General features: G+C 38.4%; 1 protein-coding gene across 4 annotated transcripts in view; it reads left to right on the forward strand.

Moving 5' to 3' along the window:
• Positions 1-6,871: 6,871 nt before the first annotated feature.
• LOC115211123 (dual specificity protein phosphatase 3-like) overlaps positions 6,872-20,351 on the forward strand; it is a 108,162-nt gene continuing 94,682 nt past the window's right edge. For 2 of the 4 annotated variants that reach the window (XM_036501931.1, XM_029780057.2), the window contains exon 1: positions 6,874-7,102. In XM_036501931.1, coding sequence (XP_036357824.1) covers positions 7,084-7,102 — 19 coding nt within the window. In that variant the 5' untranslated portion in view covers positions 6,874-7,083. Of the gene's footprint in view, positions 7,103-20,351 lie in introns of all 4 variants that reach the window. The other 2 variants (XM_036501933.1, XM_029780058.2) reach the window with 2 other exon arrangements.

A 20,351-nucleotide genomic window follows, 5' to 3' on the forward strand; every position in this document is an offset into this window, starting at 1 on the left:
TAATCATCTATTCATCATTTAACATGGCATGTTTTCCATGCTTGGAAAGCTTGACAGGATCTGGAAAGGCCAGGGTTCACACCAGGTTCCGTAGTCTGTTTCGACATGATTTCTACAGCTGGATGCCTTTCTAAATGCCAACCACTCCACAGAATATACAGGGCACTTTTTACGTGCTACCATAACCAGTGCTTAATCATCATCATCATCATTTAACATCCGTTTTCCATGCTGGCATGGGTTGGACGGTTTGACTGAGGTCTGGAGAGCCAAAAGGCTGCACCAGGCTCCAATCTGAACTGGCAAGGTCTCTACAGCTGGATGTCCTTCCTAACACCAACCACTCAAGAGCCAGTCAGGCGGGCCTGGCCCTGATCACGTTCAGATGGTACTTTTTACATGCTACTGGCACAAGAGCCAATCAGGGGGTACTGGCATTGGCCATGATTCATTGGTGCTTTTTACATGCCACCAGTGAGGGAGCCAGTCAGGTGGACCTGGCATCGACCACATTCAATAATAATAATAATAATAATGGTTTCAGATTTTGCCATAAGGACAGCAATTTTGGGGGATGGGATGAGTAAATTACATTAACCCTGGTGTTCAACTGGTACTTATTTTATTGACCCTAAAAGTATGAAGAGCAAGTTGACCTTGGTGGAATAGTAATAATAATAATATTATTATTATAATGCTGGGTGGAGGTGCTTGTCTCCACTTTGAAAACATTAGGACACAGGAAATGTGTCAAGTCCAAGAAATGGTGTTTCCTAGGTTGACAATATGCTATCACTTTATTGTGCTGCTATTGCATAATTCTCTCTGAGGGATTTAGAAATCTATTATTTTTAGTTTCCATGGGGCTCGCTCAACCTGCTAAACATAGCAACAAAATTTCAATGAAATTACATTCTATCATTAAAAACAATAATAATAATCTGGGACATGAGGGACATATTGGAAGATGTAGTTCTAGATTTGCAATGCTTGAGTAAAGGAGGGGTGGGCATGGCTGAGAAGCCTCTGATTATAGGCCTTCTCAGGGATACTCAAGAGCTAAACAACAACAGCAGCAGTGGCAACAACAACAACACTACCTCCGCCACCATTACAACCAACAGCACCATCACCATTACCACCACCCAACTCACTGACATTATGAACAGAATTCATTAATTTTTAACTGGAATGAAAGACTGATAAAAGAGTTTTTTTTTTTAAATAATTAAAAATGAAATATTTCTTCCAGATGATTAAGTTTCACGATTTAAGTGTAACAAAACTGAATTATCAGATTGAATATTAGTGGTTTCTTCACAATGGCATTTATGCATCACTTTCGGGATGAGAAGATCTTTAGAAAATTGATTGTGACAAACTAAAAGAATTGCTAAAGCAAGCCAGGTACAACGAGCAAGAAAATAATGATGGATTCTATTAGCATTTATATTTGGAAGTCTCTCTTTTTTTATTCTTGATAAAGGGCATGTTGCCTGAAACATAGGACCTCTTTCTTTATTCTGGGTAATTATTTTGTTACCATATTTTCACTGGAATATATTGTCTTTGTTTCAATTAACTTTGAAAACACACCAGCATCGGTTGTCAAATGATGCTGGGATGACAAACATATACACATACATACATATATACGACAGGCTTCTTTCAGTTTCGGTCTACCAAATTCACTCACAAGACTTTGGTTGGCCCAAGGCTATAGTAGAAGGCACTTGCCCAAAGTGCCATGCAGTGGGACTGAACCCAGAACCATGTGGTTGGTAAGCAAGCTACTTACCACACAGCCACTCCTACACCTATATACAAATATATATATCATCATCATCATTTAACATCCGCTTTCCATGCTGGCATGGATTGGACGGTTTGACTAAAAACTGGTAAGCCAAGGGTCAGCACCAGGTTCCAATCTGATTTGGTAAGGTTTGTATGGTTGGGTGCCCTTCCTAATGACAACCACTCAGAGTGTAGTGGGTGCTTTTTACATGTCACCGGCATGAGTGCCATTGACCTGACACAGTCTTCAGTCACAACTACGGTCTCACTTGCCTTGACAGGTCTACTCAAGCATGGTATATTGCCAAAGGTCTTGGTCACCTGTCACTGCCTCCAAGAAGCCCAACAATCGAACAGTGCTTTTCACATGCCACCAGCACAGGTGTCAGTCAGATGGCACTGTATATATATATATATATATATAGGCGCAGGAGTGGCTGTGTGGTAAGTAGCTTGCTTACCAGCCGCATATAGTTCTGGGTTCAGTCCCACTGCATGGCACCTTGGGTAAGTGTCTTCTACTATAGCCTTGAGTGGTAGACCAAAATTGAAAGAAGCCTATCATATATATATGTATGTGTATATATGTATGTGTGTGTGTGTTTGTCCCCCTAACATCGCTTGACAATCGATGCTGGTGTGTTTACGTCCCCATAACTTAGCAGTTCGGCAAAAGAGATCAATAGAATAAGTAATAGTCTTACAAAGAATAAGTCTTGGGGTCAATTTGCTCAACTAAACGTGGTACTCCAGCATGGCCACAGTCAAATGACTGAAACAAGTAAAAGATATATATATATATATATATATATATATATATATGTTAGCACACCAGGTAAAATACTTAGCGGTATTTCGTCTGTTTTAATTGTTCTGAGTTCAAATTCCACCAAGGTTGACTTTGCTTTTCATCCTTTCGGGGTCAATAAATTAAGTACCAGTTGCATACTGGGGTCAATTTAATCAACTGCCACCCCCTCCACAAAAATTTCGGGCCTTTTGCCTAGAATAGAAAAGAATATAAATAAATATATATATATATATACCAGGTGGTGCTATTAAGTTAGACATGGCCTGGGCCAATAATGGCCGAAAAGTATCAAAGTATCAAAGTATATACATACATACAGTCTCCCTCAACCAAATTCTCTCATAAGGTATTGGTCAGCCCTGGGCTATAGTACAAAACACTTGTCCAGGGTGCTGTGCAGTGGGACTGAACCTAAAATTATGTGGTTGCACAACAAGCTTTCTAACTGCACAGCGGTGCCTAAAGAAAATGCAAAACAGAGAAAAAAAAGACACAAACGAAACAAATAATTAGAAAAATTGATTGGACATTTTCCTTTTTCTCTTTTCTTTCTTTGATATTCTATAATATATTGCTGAATCGGTCCTCCTCAGGTTAGCAACTGAAATCTTTTGATGCATTGTCCAGTGCCATTTCAGCCCCAAATCAGAGATGACCTTCCAAGTGGAAGGACCACAGTTGTTTTTAGCTTCAATGGCCACAAATTGAAATATGTATTTATCGAATGAACTTAATTGGTTTGATGTACTTTGATGACTTTCATGTGTACAGCCTCAATACTTTGGTCCACTGCACACTCAGTCATGGGAGACCAAGCGAATGCATTAACAACTGTTGTTCCAAATAAACTCAGTTTCCAAGGAAAAGATGTCTTTTATTTGAGATTCATTTGCTCCAGAATACTTGCAACTCTGGGTTTGGACAGGATATAATTATATTACTGACTTCTGTGTCTTGTTAATCTATTACCATTATGTTTGCAAGACATAAGGCAGCAAGCTGGCAGAACTATTGCTTAGTGGCATTTCTTGTCTTTACTTTCTGAGTTTGAATTCCGATGAGGATGACCTTATCTTTCATCAAGGCACATACTATCAGTAATTACTCAGGGTAGGCAGTTGGTGACATTTATGCAGTAAAACACACACAAAAAAAAAAAAAAAATTGAAACACAAGTGCGCGACTGAGTTGAAGGCAGATTTACTTCTGCCTTTATAGCATGTAAAGAAAACGTTGTTGTAGGAATGTATGCAGCATGTGTACTACAGGAGTACTGTATAGAGTTTTAATACTGAAATTAAAAGGCAGGACTGAATTATGCCTTCCTAATATATAAAAAAATAAGATATAGGTGCAGGAGTGGCTGTGTGGTAAGTGGCTTGCTTACCAACCACATGGTCCTGGTTTCAGCCCCACTGCATGCCACCTTGGGCATGTGTTTTCTACTATAGCCTAGGGCTGACCAACGTCTTGTGAGTGGATTTGGTAGACGGAAACTGGAAGAAGCCCATCGTGTATATATGTGTGTGTGTGTGTGTGTATCTGTGTTTGTCCCCACAACATTGCTTGACAACTGATGCTGGTGTGTTTACGTCCCCGTAACTTAGCGGTTCAGCAAAAGACACTGATAGAATAAGTACTAGGCTTACAAAGAATAAGTCCTGGTGTCGATTTGCTCGACTAAAGGTGGTGCTCCAGCATGGCCACAGTCAAATGACATAAACAAGTAAAAGATGGTGTATCATATTCGTAGGTATCTGTGGTTCTGAACTAGGGGCCATAGGACCCTAATGGGGTCCACATAAGATTTTGTTAAAATTTATGTCCAATAAACTGGTTATATACTTCTACACTGCACAAAATATTTTAAACAATTTTTAATACAATTTCTAATAATATTTAATTATAAAAATAGGAATTTTCAAACATTGAACAGCTCTGCAGGTCCATGCAAGTATAAAAGAAAACAAAGGGATCCATATGAAAAAAAAAAAAGGTTGGGAACCACTTCAATAAACAAACCATCAGCCCTCTCACAAGCAATGTCAACCATGATCTCTGATTCACATTCAGCACAAGAAGGGACTCATGTACCAACCAACCAACCCCCTTCTAATTGATGATTCAACTGTTATGGAAGACCGATAAGGTTAACTAGTGATAAAGTCAGTGGGGAAGACAGAAAGTAAGGTGAAGAGAAATCGTGGGCCAAATGAAATTTCAGACTTCCATATCTTACAGGTAAGTTTGCTTACAGTTAAGACTCTCATATCTTACAGGTAAGATACTCTGGGTCCAGACTAGATCAAACGAACCATGTTGGTAATGGAGGAGGAAAGAAAACAAAAAAAGCAATCCAGTGCCAAGGAATTCAAGACAGACAACTGATTGGTATTAAAGGTTAGAGTGTGAGGGACGTTATTTCAAAACAGGAAGGAAACCTGGGGCAGTTCAGCTGTCAGGTGTGACAAAGAAAATATTTTGTTGTAGATTAAAGGTGATAAGGTCACGGAAGTAAGGGAAGTCTTACTTATTTACTGATTGCAAACCACAGCACACGGAGATCAGAATCGAACCCCTGGATCCGCGGTGACCGGTCATAAAATCACAGGGAAAAAGTCATCAATAAAAAAGACAATATTTTTGGTTAGGAAAAAAAGACACAATTTATGGGATCCAGACAAAACCCCCGTGACTTTTTTCCTAGCATTTTTTTCTTACCTGGATTGGGATCCACGAAGCCCCTGGCAGCTTCCTGGTGTGCCCACCCCTTAAGACAGTATTGCACCTAGGGTAGCATTGCCAAGGAATTACAAGCTATTCTGTAACTTTGCTAATTCCGAGCAAGGAAAGTAGGACCTTCACTCCGAGGGGTTTCCTTGTTTCATCTCTACTCCCAAAATTCAGACGAATTTTGGGTTTCGGGTTTAAAAAATTCAGACGCAAAGGTATTCTAAGTTTTGTGAGTGAAAAAGCACTGTTAGAAACTATATGACAGCTCGTCTAATAGCCTGAATCTTTAATTCGATGGAACTGCTTAGTCATTCTGTGCCAAGCTGATTCTAAATGAGGATTCAGTTAAGGGAAAAGTCAGTCGCTTTCACTATAATTAAGTAGGTAGTTTTATTGACTGAACCGTTAAATTATTCATCCATATCTTATCGTACAGAAATTTATTTAATTTCAAACGACTCTTCTTTTGCTTTATCAATCAATTAATTAATTTAGTTAATTACGCATGAACTCTCTTAGGAGGGGATATTACGCGGGAAACAACTCCTATTAATCTCCGCAACAGTGAACTTCATTCTCCACCACATTTCTGTGCAAAACAGTTCGATATTCTTAATAGTAAATAACCGTAATAACGAGGATAAAAATAATTGTTTCTTTTCTTGGTCACAGAAGCCCTTCATATACGGCACAAAACATTTTATATAAGATAATCATGCAGATGTGCAGAGAATGTACATATGTAATTAACAGGAAAAAAAAGGGGGGAAATAAAGAGAGAACAACGTAATACAGGGGGGAAAAAATAATATCGATATAAAAAATAATGATAATAAACAAGAGATACATAAATATAACAGCAGATACTGTGAAAGAGGAGCCAGTTTCTAGAGAAATATCAATAAAATCAGCTGTCAGCCTATATATATATATATTATATATATATATACAAGCAATGCTACTGTGACTACGTTTTGCGTAAAAGTTGAGTGTTATGTAGATAACGAAGTAGTATCTAAGAGTATAATACTTGTTGCTTCGTTTGGTTCCAACATCGCTGTGTCTGAAAGAAAACAGATGCGAGTGAGATGGAGAGAAAGAGAGGAGTAGAGATAAGAAAGAAGACAGGGAGAAAAGTGAGCACTACAGATGGATAAGTAAGGGAGAGTGAAAGGGAAAGAGGCGAGAGAGGAAGAGCAAGGCAGAGAAGTATAGTTGAGGGAGAAGAGAGAAAGAAAGAGAACTATAGTAGAAGAAAAGAAAGAAACCTATGGTTTACGAAGAGTGGGTGAGAGGGAGAGAAAGACAAACGATAGTTGAGGAAGGAGCAAGAGAGAGAGAGATAGAGATAGAAAGAGGAAGTACAAAAACAGAATTTAGATGAGGATGAAGTGCAAGAGTGAGAGAGAAAAAGGAAGAGACAGTGGAGTATAGTTGAAGAAGAATCGCGAGAGAGGCAGAGAGATTATAGTCGAGGAGGAAGAAAGAGAAGAAGAGAGAGAGTGGAGTTGAAGAAGAATCGTGAGAGAGGCAGAGAGATTATAGTCGAGGGGGAAGAAAGAGAAGAAGAGAGAGAGAGTGGAGTTGAAGAAGTGAGAAGGAGAGAGAAGCTACTTGTTGATACAATAATTAAGCAGCCGTGAAAGAAACGCTTGACTTCTTTTGTTTTCCCTCCTTTTGCCCTCGTGCTGTTGACGTGTTTAAAATAGCTATTTCGTAATTCATTCAGTTTGGCACTGTGTATGGGACAGATCTTGCCAGGTAAGAATTTCAAATCTATTTACAAAATCACGGAAAAGAAGTACATAATTCTTTAGTTTTAATAATATTTTTTTCCCCCACCACCATATTTTTTTCTCTTACTTTCTCTTACGTTGCCACTTTTCACCCTGCAAAATGTTTATACTACCTGTAACACCTTTACATTCTTCCCCCCAGCAATTACGTAACCACCCCTCTTTTCTTTTCTCTCTCCCTCTCTCCCCTCCTCATTACTTATAGGTGTTTATTTTTGAAACGTTCCACACGAAGCTTTGGTAATGTCGAAGCATAACGTACCGTTTTCACTTTCAACAAGTAGCTTTCCTTTCAGACCCGCAAAGAAATGAATGAGACCAATAATAATTATTATTTTAAACGAACAAATATTATATTGTTATAACAATAATAAATTTAAACAAAGAGTAGAAACGTTGTCCGCGTATAAGCCAATGCTCAATCACTGCCAAGCTCATATCTATAATTTGCAGCAAATCAAAGTCTTTTTACATTATGGTATACAAAATTAGTGAAATAAATAATCATCGAACGCATTTTTAATAACTGTAGCAAAAAAGAACTGCTAAATAGTTGATGCCCCCACTCCAACCATAATGAAAATTGTTTTTGCGAAAGAGAAAGGGTACTCTAAACTCTAACATCACCATAAGCATTTTATTTTTCCTCGCTACTCATTTTGTGCTTTTCGTAGCAAATACCTGTGTTTTTCTTGTATATCTTTTGTTTACTTGTCTGTTCTATTTTCCCATTTATTCTCCACCGACCGTCCTTGGCGTGGGGGGGGGGTATTTTTACGACAAAATTATTTTGTATATGTTTATTGTTAATATTATTATTGTCGTTGTTTCGCAAAGGAAAAGTGAAGAGAATGTGTGCGCGCGCGTATGCGTGAGAGAGAGAGAGAGAGAGCATGCATATCTGAAAGAAATGCATAAATTATGCAATGAAAATACATCTTTGTACAAAGTACCAAAGTCTTAGTTCTAATGCGTGCGCATATATAAATATATATATATATATATAGGCGGTGCTCCAGCATGGCCGCAGTCAAATGACTGAAACAAGTAAGAGTATATATATATATTGTGTGCGTGTGTGTGCCTATATATGTATGTATATTTGTGTATGCATATATATATGTATCTACTTGTAGGTACTTCTTTGCATATGTACATATATATATATATATACACACTTATATATATATATGTATATTTGTATATGCACATATAGATGTGCATAAGTATACATTTAAATGAAATGCTACCCCATTTTTGTATATCTCAAAAGATTGCAAAATAATTGTCAATGTTTTCATTTATTTTCAACTGCCTTTTGTTTATATATAAAACAACCTGTTCATAAACATCTAACCATTTTTCACTATATATATATATATATATATATATATATACGTGTTATATATACTCAGTGTGCCATTTACGGTACAGCCTCCCACCCCTATTAAATGTAATTCCCTATTTTGTTCCATTTTCAACATGATTTCTTAGTCCCCATTATTCTGAATCTTTAGCAGTGATCGATGCGTAATTCCTCAACTTCACAAACATATTGAAACAGTTTCACAATCAGTATTCTTCACTCGGCGGCCTTCAATCTTTATTCCACACCCCTCCAGATCATCACTGCTGCAGCAGTTAGTTTTTTTGGTTCAAGACTTTCGGACGTCACCAATTCCATCTTATCTCTTTTTTCAAATTCGTACTTTTTCTCAATTTTTTAAAGCGACAGGGTCTGATAAGTGATTTGGCTGTTATTTTTAGCAGGCTGAGCGACCATATAGTGGCTCCTTCTCCATTGACTCATTCCTAAGTGCTGTTGTTTAGCCCTGGATCAGTCCTGATTGAACAGCCTTATGATCAAAGCCTTAAGATTAACGACGTTCTGGCAGTGACCAACCCGCTAATTTGTATATACGCTTTTTACTTGTTTCAGTCATTTGACTGTGGCCATGCTGGAGCACCGCCTTTAGTTGAGCAAATAGACACCAGGACTTATTCTTTGTAAATCTAGTACTTATTCTATCGGTTAGTTTTGCCGAACCGCTAAGTTACGGGGACGTAAACACACCAGCATCGGTTGTCAAGCGATGTTGTGTGTGTGTGTGTGGGGGGGAGCAAACACAGACACACAAACATATACACACGCACATACATACACACACACACACACATATATATATACGACGGGCTTCTTTCAGTTTCCGTCTACCAAATCTACTCACAAGGCTTTGATCGGCCCTAGGCTATAGTAGAAGACACTTGCCCAAGGTGCCACGCAGTGGGACTGAACCCGGAACCATGTGGTTCGTAAGCAAGCTACCTACCACACAGCTACTCTTACGCCTATCAGGACTACATTGTCCAAAATGTCCTTTCTCTTGTTTTCATGCGGCGAGGGAGATTTGGCTACCATTTTTAGCAGGCTTAGCAACCACATAGAGGCTCTGTCTTCATGGACTCCCTCCAAAATATTGTTACCGCTCTTGTTTCGCCCTTAATCAGTCCTCACTGAACAGAACCCTGATCAAAGAGATTCCAGTTGTGACTATCCTGTTAATTCGCATGTCAGGACTACATTGTCCAAAGCTTCCAATAATAGGTTGTGTGATGAGGAAATTTGGCTGCTATTTCTTACTGACCAAGCGACCACTGGAGGAGCTTGCACAGCCAGTCTTCTAATATATTGCGTATGACAGACTGTCCATGGTATCGCCTACATAGTATCATACCTGTCATTTGTCATCTCACCTGGCGGCTGTTCAACGTGCTGGATATAGCAACCAAATCTCCTTCAATTCACACTCTAGTCTTAACTAAAAGGGGGATTCGTTTGACAAAGTAGTACCTGATATATATTAAAAAAAAAAACTGGATGATCACATCTGGAACACATCTGATCCAAAGCCTACTTGATCGAGGCTGACCTGGGGCTATTTAACAACACCAAGTCTTCGAGCCAGCCAAAGAGGAAACCTCTACATGGTCGCTAAATCTGCTAGAAATAGTAACTAAATCTCAGTAAATTCACCCGTTTCATCATATTATTACAGAGGGAAGGATGCATTAGTAAATGCAGTTCTAAATACTCTTAAAAGACGAGATGGTCTCGGTTGGAACACCTCTGATTATAAGTTCTACTCGATCCAGGTTTATCTGTGGCTAAACTACAATAACCACATTGATTTTTTTTCTATTCTGGCAAAACAAAACGACAATCGCTTTGGTGGGTCAAAGTTTGTTTATTCCTCGATCGATTTCTGGCGATCGAATATTTCATGTGATTGGCTGAAATGGAAAAGGTTGAAGATTCAACTGAGTTCAGTGTAACAATAACCGCCTGTTTTTACTACTACTACTACTACTACCACCACCACCACCGCTACTACTACTACTACTAGTGGAAGTATGTTTGCATATATATATATATATATACACATTTATACACATATATGTACATACATGCATATATATGTATGTGTGTGTATATATACACACATATTTATATACATATCTGTATGTTTGTATGTATAGGTATATATGTGTATATCTATACGCGCGCGTGTATATATATATATATATATATATATATATATATATATTATACATATGTGAAATACTATGCGACATGATTTCTTGATTTATTAGAATTAACTCCGTCTCTGACGGATGCATTGCAATTACCACATTGTAATTAAGGTCAGTTCTACTTGAGAATGAGAGATTATCTCAAGAATCAGGAACTGTTCAAAGTTGACATGCCTTGAAAGAACTGGACCGGCTTATTGTCTGGAGGTAAATGGACAATCTTGGACAATTGTTTCTGGCTCAATAGCTTTCATTTGTGGCTTAATAGACTTCATCAGTATATATATGTATGTGCATATATATGTGTGTTTGTGTGTGATTATGTATATATGTGTGTTTGTATTTGTAGCTTATAAACGTGTCAATCCTACCCAATACGTGCAAAGAGTTCTTATTGGATTTCTGATCTTCCCAGCTCCATACGAGGCATATTACACACACACACACACACACACACACATTGTTTGTGTATTAAAGCTACCATTGGTTTCATGTGAAGGAAATACTAAACGATTTTTCAAGCCAATCACATAGAAAAAACGTTGAGAATTTCCTTCACATGAAACCAATGGTAGCCTTAATACACAAAGTGTGAGTGTGTGTACCTCATATGGAGCTGGGAAGATCAGAAATCCAATAAAAACTCATTGCACGTATATGGGTAGGATGGACACGTTTATAAACTATACATACAAACACATATATATATAAACACACACATATATATATATATGCACATACATATATACTGATGAAGGCTATTAAGCCACACATGAATGCTATTGAGTCAGAAACACGTGTCCAAGACTGTCCATTAATAAATAAACTTTATCCACCAGTGCGGCGTTGAGCATTCCTCGTTGTTTTATAGTTACGTGTGTATATATATATATATATATATATATATATATATGTATAGGTGAAAAAGTTGGTGTGTGAAAGCACGTGGTTGGATGTATAAAAAATAGAAAAGAGTGAAAAAACTACAGAAGGCTTGTTTTATAAGGTTAAAGAATAAATTTAAGTCGTTATGTTAGAAAAATGTTATAAAATTTTGTGTATAACCGGTTTCGTATATTCTTTTCAAATTTCTTTATCTACATCGTGTCATGTCTTTGTTAAGTAGTGCAAAGCTTTGCACTACATAACACAGACATGACACGATGTAGGTAAAGAATATACGAAACCGGTTATTTCTCCAAAAACTGTTATTATACACAAAACATTTTTCTAACATAACGACTTAAATTTATTCTTTAACCTTATAAAACAAGTCTTCTGTAGTTTTATCACTCTTTTCTATTTTATATATATATATATATATATATATATACATATATATATATATATAAATTAGAAACAGAATGAACGACCAAAATATATGATTTAGAGCGATTAATATATAATTTAAACTTAGTGCAGAGTAGTTTTAGTAAATACTTAGTCTTTTATAGGTGTTTCTAGAATAGCTAAGCACGAGGAACATATTTTACATATCGTGTATATATTGGGTTGACCAAAAAGTCCGTTCGGTTTTTTAAACACTAAGCGATATATTCAATCAATGAAATAATAACCATTTCGTTCCAGTATCATCTGCCATTTTGTGGACAGATCCATTATCCCCTGCTCAGGGAATTTCCTGTCTTTAGTGACGAAAAACTCTTCCAGGTGAATTGTTAGATCCTCCACAGAAGTGTAGGTCTGTCTATTCAATTAAATTTGAGAAACAGACAGAAACCTGAAAGTGCAAGGTCGGGCGAATATGGAGGGTGCAGTGAAACGTCCCAGTCAAGCTCCAGTAACTTCTGGCGCGTCTGCAAAGAAGTATACGATCTGGCATTGTCGTGATGAAAGACAATGCCCTTAATATTAGCAAGTGTCGGGCACTTCTGGTGAATGGCTGTGTTTAATTTGACCAACTGGTCACAGTACATACCCGAATTTATGATCCTATCCATTGGAAAAAGCTTGTAATAGACAACACCCTTCAGATCCCATCAAATTGAAAGTATGACCTTTGGGCGAACCCCTGCATTGGAGGTTGTTTGTGGTACTTCGCCGCACTTACTCTATGATCGCTAGCGCTTCACATTGATATAGACGATCCATTTTCGCCCCCTGTCATCATTCTCTTCAAAATAGGACCATTTTCTTCATGTTTCTGCAACGAATCGCAGATGGAAATACGTTGGGCCAAGTTAGATTCATTCATCTACTGTGGGACATTGAGCCTGCTGACACAACCAAGTTGATGCAGATAGTTTATAACATTCAATTTGGATATTTTGGGAATATTTGCAATCATCCTGGTCGTATAATGAGGTTTTGTGTTGCTGTTATTCTCATTTGGCAGGCCTGAGCGCGGTGCACCTTGAACCGAAAAATTTCTTTATCGATGTCTTGAAAACCACTTCTGGCACACACGTTCCGTAATAGCATCTTCTCTGTACACAGCTCATATCTTCCTACAGGTTTCGGTCGCTTTCTTGCCCTTTTTCTTTTCTTTTTCTCTTTTTACATAGAAAAGCACGAGGTATCGATAATGATCATCGTTTTGGTTCTTCATGTTCAGTATGATCCCAGGCACACAAAATATAACCAACCTGTTTCGTCACAAGTTTTTGTCGAACTGCGTTAAAGTGTCAAGTATCTAACGAGTGCCCATGCGCAAGGGACAGACGTTAGCTTCTTATTAGGGTGCTTGAAGTTCTGTGTCGACAAAAACCGAACAAACTTTTCGGCCAGCCCGATGTGAGTGCGTGCGTGTGTGTGTGTATGTACATAAACGTTTATTTTTGTGACGAACACGAGAAAAGGTATTCAATACAAATACATTTAACGTGCTTGTCTGATGCGTTGGGCATTGTTATTCAGATTTCCCTGTACACACACACACACACAGAAATATGAGACAGTGAGATGAGATTATTCACTCTATCATTTCTGTCACTATTCCAGCTAAACCTTGTCGATACCACTTTTTTTTTCTCCGTCTCACATGATGCACTGTCTTCAAAAATTTCCTATTTAAGAGAAAGAAAAAAAAAAAAAAACCTCTGGAACATCATTTCTCTGAATTTTCCGTCACTCTAGTAATTAACCTAACGTTCAGACTGAACGATCGTATTAATTTCCTCCAGTTAACTCTGTACCTCGGTCTAGAAAGGCCCAGATTGTCTCTTAAATTTTCTAATCAATGAAAAAAAATCGCTTACGTGTGTGTATATAGTACAACTGCATATACATTTCTCTGTCCGGGTGGTATCCAGGTCCACTTGTGCGCAAGAGTAATCCCACATGCATATCTAGAATCACATATCTCTCTATATATAAACGGCAGTTTGTCTGTCTGTGTGGCTGTCAGGTTGTACCCTCACCCTGACCACGGCTTTCAACCGATTCTGATGAAACTTGACACACACATAGCCCAATGTCATAATTCAAAACTAACGCAGCGAAAATTTTGAAAAGTTCCCCCAGTTCTGAAAAAAATCGATAAATTCGACATGGGGTCGAGAATCTAAGCTTTTTATATGCAACACATTTTCTGTCGGGAGACAGCTAAGAACATCGTATACACAGAAGTATTCGAGTGAAGAGAAGACATAGCAATCTACACATGCGCCTTCGTTCCCTAGAGGGAAAGAACTAGATTGGGATTAGTCGTTGCCTACTAGGGGCTCTTACATACTCGGGCAACGCCGGGCTATGCTGCTAGTGCACATATATATGTAAGATTGTGTGTGACAGTGCATGAGTATGTACATACCTATGCAAGCACATATGCATACGTACGACCACATATGTATGAAAGCACATTTGCACATGTTTAGGTTTATGTATGCAAAAAATAAATCTTGTCTGTTGTATATAGGTAATTGAAGAAAAAAAATCTTATTTTATATTTGCAATTTTATCAGATTTTCGTTTTTTGTTTTGTTTTTTTTTTCAAGCTGTTCGTTGGTGTTAAAAGGGTGAGGGAAAGAAAAGTACTAACATTGCTTTAGAGATTCTGTAGACATTTGGTAGAGATCCACTCTGCTTATTTTTGATTTTGTATGCAATAATTAATTTTTACCTAAATTAATGGACTCACTTAATGGTAAGTGGTTCCTATAAATAGATTTGTGCTTGGGAAATTCGCCGAAAGACAAATTCGCCGAAAGACAAATTCGCCATATCGACAATGATAAAGCTTATGATATCAGCACTTTAGAAATAACTACCAGTATCGCCCGGCGTTGCTCGGGTTTGTTTCGACCCTTTAAAATTGGAATTTTTGAAAAGTAAAAATTTTGCATTATGTAGCTTGTTATTCTCTTTAAGTGAACATTTTTCTGGTTGAAATACACCGAAAAAAGGCGACACAGCAGTAAAAAAATCGTAAAAGATAGGGATTTTCATAGAAAAAAAGCACCATTTTGATGTAAATAATTTTTGGTCTTAACATGGTCCGATTCTACGGAAGCCTTCTTCTATCATACTCTCAATTTTGGTCAACTTGCACCGCGGGGTCCCGGAGAAGATAGTGTTAGTTGAAGGCTATACACAGACAACTTCAGCTTTATATATATAGAGAGATTTGTGCTCGGAAAATTCGCCGAAAGACAAATTCGTCATATCGACAATGATAAAGCTTATGATATCAGCACTTTTTACAAATAATAATAAAAGAAGAATGATGAAAAATTTTATAAAAGCATAAAAAAAAAAGGCAATTCTTTATTCAACACTGAAAAACGTGTTCAGGTCATTTGAAATGAAATTTCTCTCGGCGAATTTTCCTACGGCAAAGATGTTTATACGAGGTCATTCAACCCTATTATCTCCCCTAATTTCGCTCTTGCGTCTCATGTTTGATCTTTGACTTCTGGCCGAAATCAGATCGCCATGTTGATTCGCTAGCCTCTGCACGCATATTTTTTCTCTCTCCTTCTTTCTGTGTTTTTTTCTCTGTGTATCTTTCTGTTGAAGAACGTAGGCTCGAAACGTTAAAGACTTGTTTTATTTATATTTCCTGAGCGCCATACTAATACAATTGTTTGTTTGTATTCCACCTGCCTTCGTCTTTTGTCTATTTTCATAAAGCTTCCCGTTATATATATATATATACGACGGGCTTCTTTCAGTTTCTGTCTACCAAATCCACTCATAAGGCTTTGATCGGCCCGAGGCTATAGCAGAAGACACTTGCCCAAGGTGCCACGCAGTGGGACTGAACCCGGAACCATGTGGTTGGTAAGCAAGCTACTTACCACACAGCCACTCCAGCGCCTATTTAAACAAATTTAATGAAAATACAGATTGTTTTTTCACATACTCTAGTAAATACTGCCGATATTTCTTGCTATCGTGGGTTGTCTTTATTATGTTAAATTTAAAAACGAAGAAAAAATTCGAAATTATCAGACAAATGAAACCACTCTATTGCAAATGGACAATAAATGCGTTCAAGTATTGTACATCTCTATTATGATGTCTTCAAGAAAAATATCAGCTTATCGTTTGTTAGCTTTGCCAATCGGCTAATTGGCATTGCATGTTTTGCTAGACGTATACCAATGATGTGATGTCTGCTGAGGTATTTTTTAAAATTTTTATATTGTATTTAAGATAGACTTGTCGCTTGAGTTTTATTTTGGTTGCGCTATGGTGGTGACTGGTTGGGATGACGAAGAAAATTTGGTTTCTTGGATTGCGTGTAGAAATAATTGAACAACAGACGCAAATATCTAATAAATCTTATCGCACGTGAAGACAAATCTGCGTTGGCCTTTTGCAGATAACAACAGCAATAATTGCATACTGGGAAAGAATGCGTTTGCAACAACTATTGATAGGGCAATATGCGTAGCGATGGAGGTTCCTGTCATCTATCTGCGCCATCTGTCTTAACGGTCTCCCTGGGTTGTCTAGCAGTGTCGTCTGGTGTGGCAGGAATGGGGAGATATTGCTCAGATGCCTCAGTATTCCGAAATAAATTACCGCCAAAAGCAAGCGGTCTTTTATAGGGCACAAGAAGATTCTAGAAGATTGAATTGTGCGATAGCTTTACGCTGATTGGTTGCTTAATAGACCGATCACGTGAATCTGTGTGGTTCGGTCGTGATATCTGACTGACGTTTCCAGGGTTTCGGTTTCGAAACACCCGTTACAGACCCTTTTAAATCGAGTCTTATGTTTAAAAACTCACACACACACAGTTCGCTAACAACTCAGCTCCCTTAATGCTCAAAATTGTTTCAGGAGTTAACCGACCCCTTTGGATAATCACATTGGCCCTTGTGATAGTGGTGGTGACAGAGGCGGGAGGATAATATTGATCAATTTGCTGACCCCTAGTCTATATAAGTACTGTCTCAACAAATTTGGCTTCCATTTCATTAAGAAAACCAACTTTTCAAAGGCATTTTGCTTTTGAGATAAAAAGAAAAAAAAGGATATTTTTAAAATCACTACAGCGAAGTAAACCGTTTCTATGCCTATGTATTCGGTGTCTTCAATCTTAGTTATTATGATCATAATCTAAGGCGGCGAGCTGGCAGAAACGTTAGCACGCCGGGCGAAATGCGTAGCCGTATTTCGTCTTCCGTTACGTTCTGAGTTCAAATTCAGCTGAGGTCGACTTTGCCTTTCATCCTTTCGGGGTCGATTAAATAAGTACCAGTTACGCACTGGGGTCGATATAATCGACTTAATACCTACGTCTGTCCTTGTTTGTCTCCTCTGTGTTTAGCCCCTTGTGGGTAGTAAAGAAATATATTATGGTCACAATCTTTTGACTGTTATACCATCTGGCTTTTTTCAGATCTTTCATATTCGGTAACGTTCTCAGAATTTCAAACTGAACTTCTTATTTGAGATCCCGAGAGTAGATTGTTCTAATGTTTTCCTTACTAGGGACACTCTCATATTAATTATCTTCGTCCCTATGATGCTTACTTGCTTGTTACAAAGTTAAATAAATTTTTAAAAATTCTTATTTAAACCTAAATACTCAAAAACTCAGATTTGACGTTTTATTTATTTATTTATTTACTTTATTTTTTTTGTCTGTTGTTGTCTAAAAGTAGCATGTGTTATAGTCAGAATGAAGATGCTCAGCGTGATTTTAATTGATAATTCCAGCTTGACAAAGCTTTGCACACGTCAGCAAATTTATTATTTGTTGTTTACATATTCAAATGCCAATTCTTAATGGGCTATGAACGACGGATACGGTGTCTTTTTCTGATGCAGTTACTGCATACCGACAGCTGATATTGGTGTGTTTACGTCCTCCATAACTTAACGGTTCGGCAATAAGTGATTGAGAGAATAAGTACCAGGATTTTTTAAAAATATAAGTACTGGGGGTTGATGATTCGACTAAAAATTTTTGCAAGGCAATGCTCCAGCATGGCTGCGGTCTGATGACTGAAACAAAAGAACAGGTGAGATGTTTTGGATTTAATTTGTGGTTTGGGTTGTGAAACAAGGAGTTTACAGGGAATCCAGAAGTTGGTATTTCTTTTCTACTCTAGGCACAAAGCCTGAAATTTTTTGGGAGGGTGCCAGTCGGCTAGGTTAACTCAGTACACAACTGGTACTTAATTTATCGACCCCGAAAAGATGAAGGGCAGAATCAACCTCGGCAGAATTTGAACTCAGAACATAAAGACAGATGAACTACCTATTTCTTTACTACCCACAAGGGGCTAAACACAGAAGGGACAAACAAGGACAGACAAACGGATTAAGTCGATTATATCGACCCAGTGCGTAACTGGTACTTATTTAATCGACCTTGAAAGGATGAAAGGCAAAGTCGAACTCGGCGGAATTTGAACTCAGAATGTAGCGGCAGACGAAATACCGATGAGCAATTCGCCCGGCGTGCTAATGTTTCTGCCAGCTCGCCACCTTCCAGAAGTTGGTATATTGTATGTATTTTGGTGGTGTTATTGTGATGAAGTTAGCTTGGTCAAGATCAGATTCCATTTTAGTTAGAAAATGAAAGAGAAAGATTGAGAGCAGTTCGATAATGGATCAGTGTCTCCCTAGAGCTGGGCTTCCCTGCCAGGTGGGCACACTGCTTTAATTCCGTCTGTCTAGAACAGGGGTTCTCAACCAGGGTTCATCTGGCCCCTGGGGATCCATATAAAATTTTGGGGGTCCACACAAGAAAATAGGGTAAATTTTGATATTAACACGCGCGATTTTCACTAAGAAAAAAAAATTACTGAAGACTACCAAGAGGAACGTGGAGATCGAATGGTTGTACTTCGACCAGGAGCTCCAAGACTGGGATTGTTTGTTCCTTCTCGACCCACGCCTGACTCATAAGGGCCGGTTTCCCGGTTTCCTTGGCGTATAGGTTCCCCACCTGGACGGGACGCCGGTCTGTCGCAGGTGAGCTGCAAGATGCAGGAGGAAAGAGTGAGAGAAAGTTGTGGCGAAAGAGTCAGCAGAAGTTCGCCATTACCTCCTGCCGGAGCTGCGTGGAGCTTAGGTATTTCGCTCATAAACACACGCATCGCCCGGTCTGAGATTCGAACCCGCGATCCCTCGACCGCGAGTCCGCTGCTCTAACCACTAGGCCATGTGCGTCTACAAGACTGGGATAGTATAGCCCTTTTCCTTTAGGAAGATTTGAAGTGGACTCCGGTACTTTATCCCAGTCTTGGAGCTCCCGGTCGAAGTACAACTATTTCATCTCCACGTCACTCTTGGTAATCTTCGTAATTGCAGTCCTGGTAGTCTTCCGTAATTTTTTTTTTCCTTAGTGAAAATCGTGCGGGTGTTAATATCAAAATTTACCGAAAATAGTAAATTATGGATCCAGGAGTGGCTGTGTGGTAAGTAGCTTGCTTACAAGCCACATGGTTCTGGGTTCAGTCCTACTGCGTGGCACCTTGGGCAAGTGTCTTCTGCTATAGCCCCGGGCCGACCAATGCCTTGTGAGTGGATTTGGTAGACAGAAACTGAAAGAAGCCTGTCGTATATATATATATATATATATATATATATATATATATATATATATATATATATATATATATATAATATATGTGTGTGTGCTTGTGTGTCTGTGTTTGTCCCCCTAGCATTGCTTGACAACCGATGCTGGTGTGTTTACGTCCCCGTAACTTAGCGGTTCGGCAAAAAGAGACCGATAGAATAAGTACTGGGCTTACAAAGAATAAGTCTCAGGGTCGATTTGCTCGACTAAAGGCGGTGCTCCAGCATGGCCGCAGTCAAATGACTGAAACAAGTAAAAAAAAAAAAAGAAAGAAAAAAGTATCTTAAAAGCCCCTAAATAACATTTTGCTTTAGATGTATTTATTGCAAGAAACAGCCAGGTTTCTTTCTCCGCCATTTTACATAGTTCGACCTACACAAGTGAATGTGTGTAAAAAAAAAAAATGGGAATTTTGAAAGAAGTTTCTCTAAAACTAATTTTTAAACATTGAATGGTGACGGGGGTTCACCAGAATAAAACAGTGATCAAAGGGGTCCATAGGCAAAAAAATTGTTGAGAACCCCTGGTCTAGAGTATGTGTACAGTAATCCCTCGACTACCGCGAGTGTTACGCCCCCCCCCCCCCCGCGATAGGTGAAAATCCGCGAAGTAGAAAACA

This window comes from Octopus sinensis, linkage group LG4 (assembly GCF_006345805.1).
Source record: "Octopus sinensis linkage group LG4, ASM634580v1, whole genome shotgun sequence".
Lineage (NCBI taxonomy): Eukaryota > Metazoa > Mollusca > Cephalopoda > Octopoda > Octopodidae > Octopus > Octopus sinensis.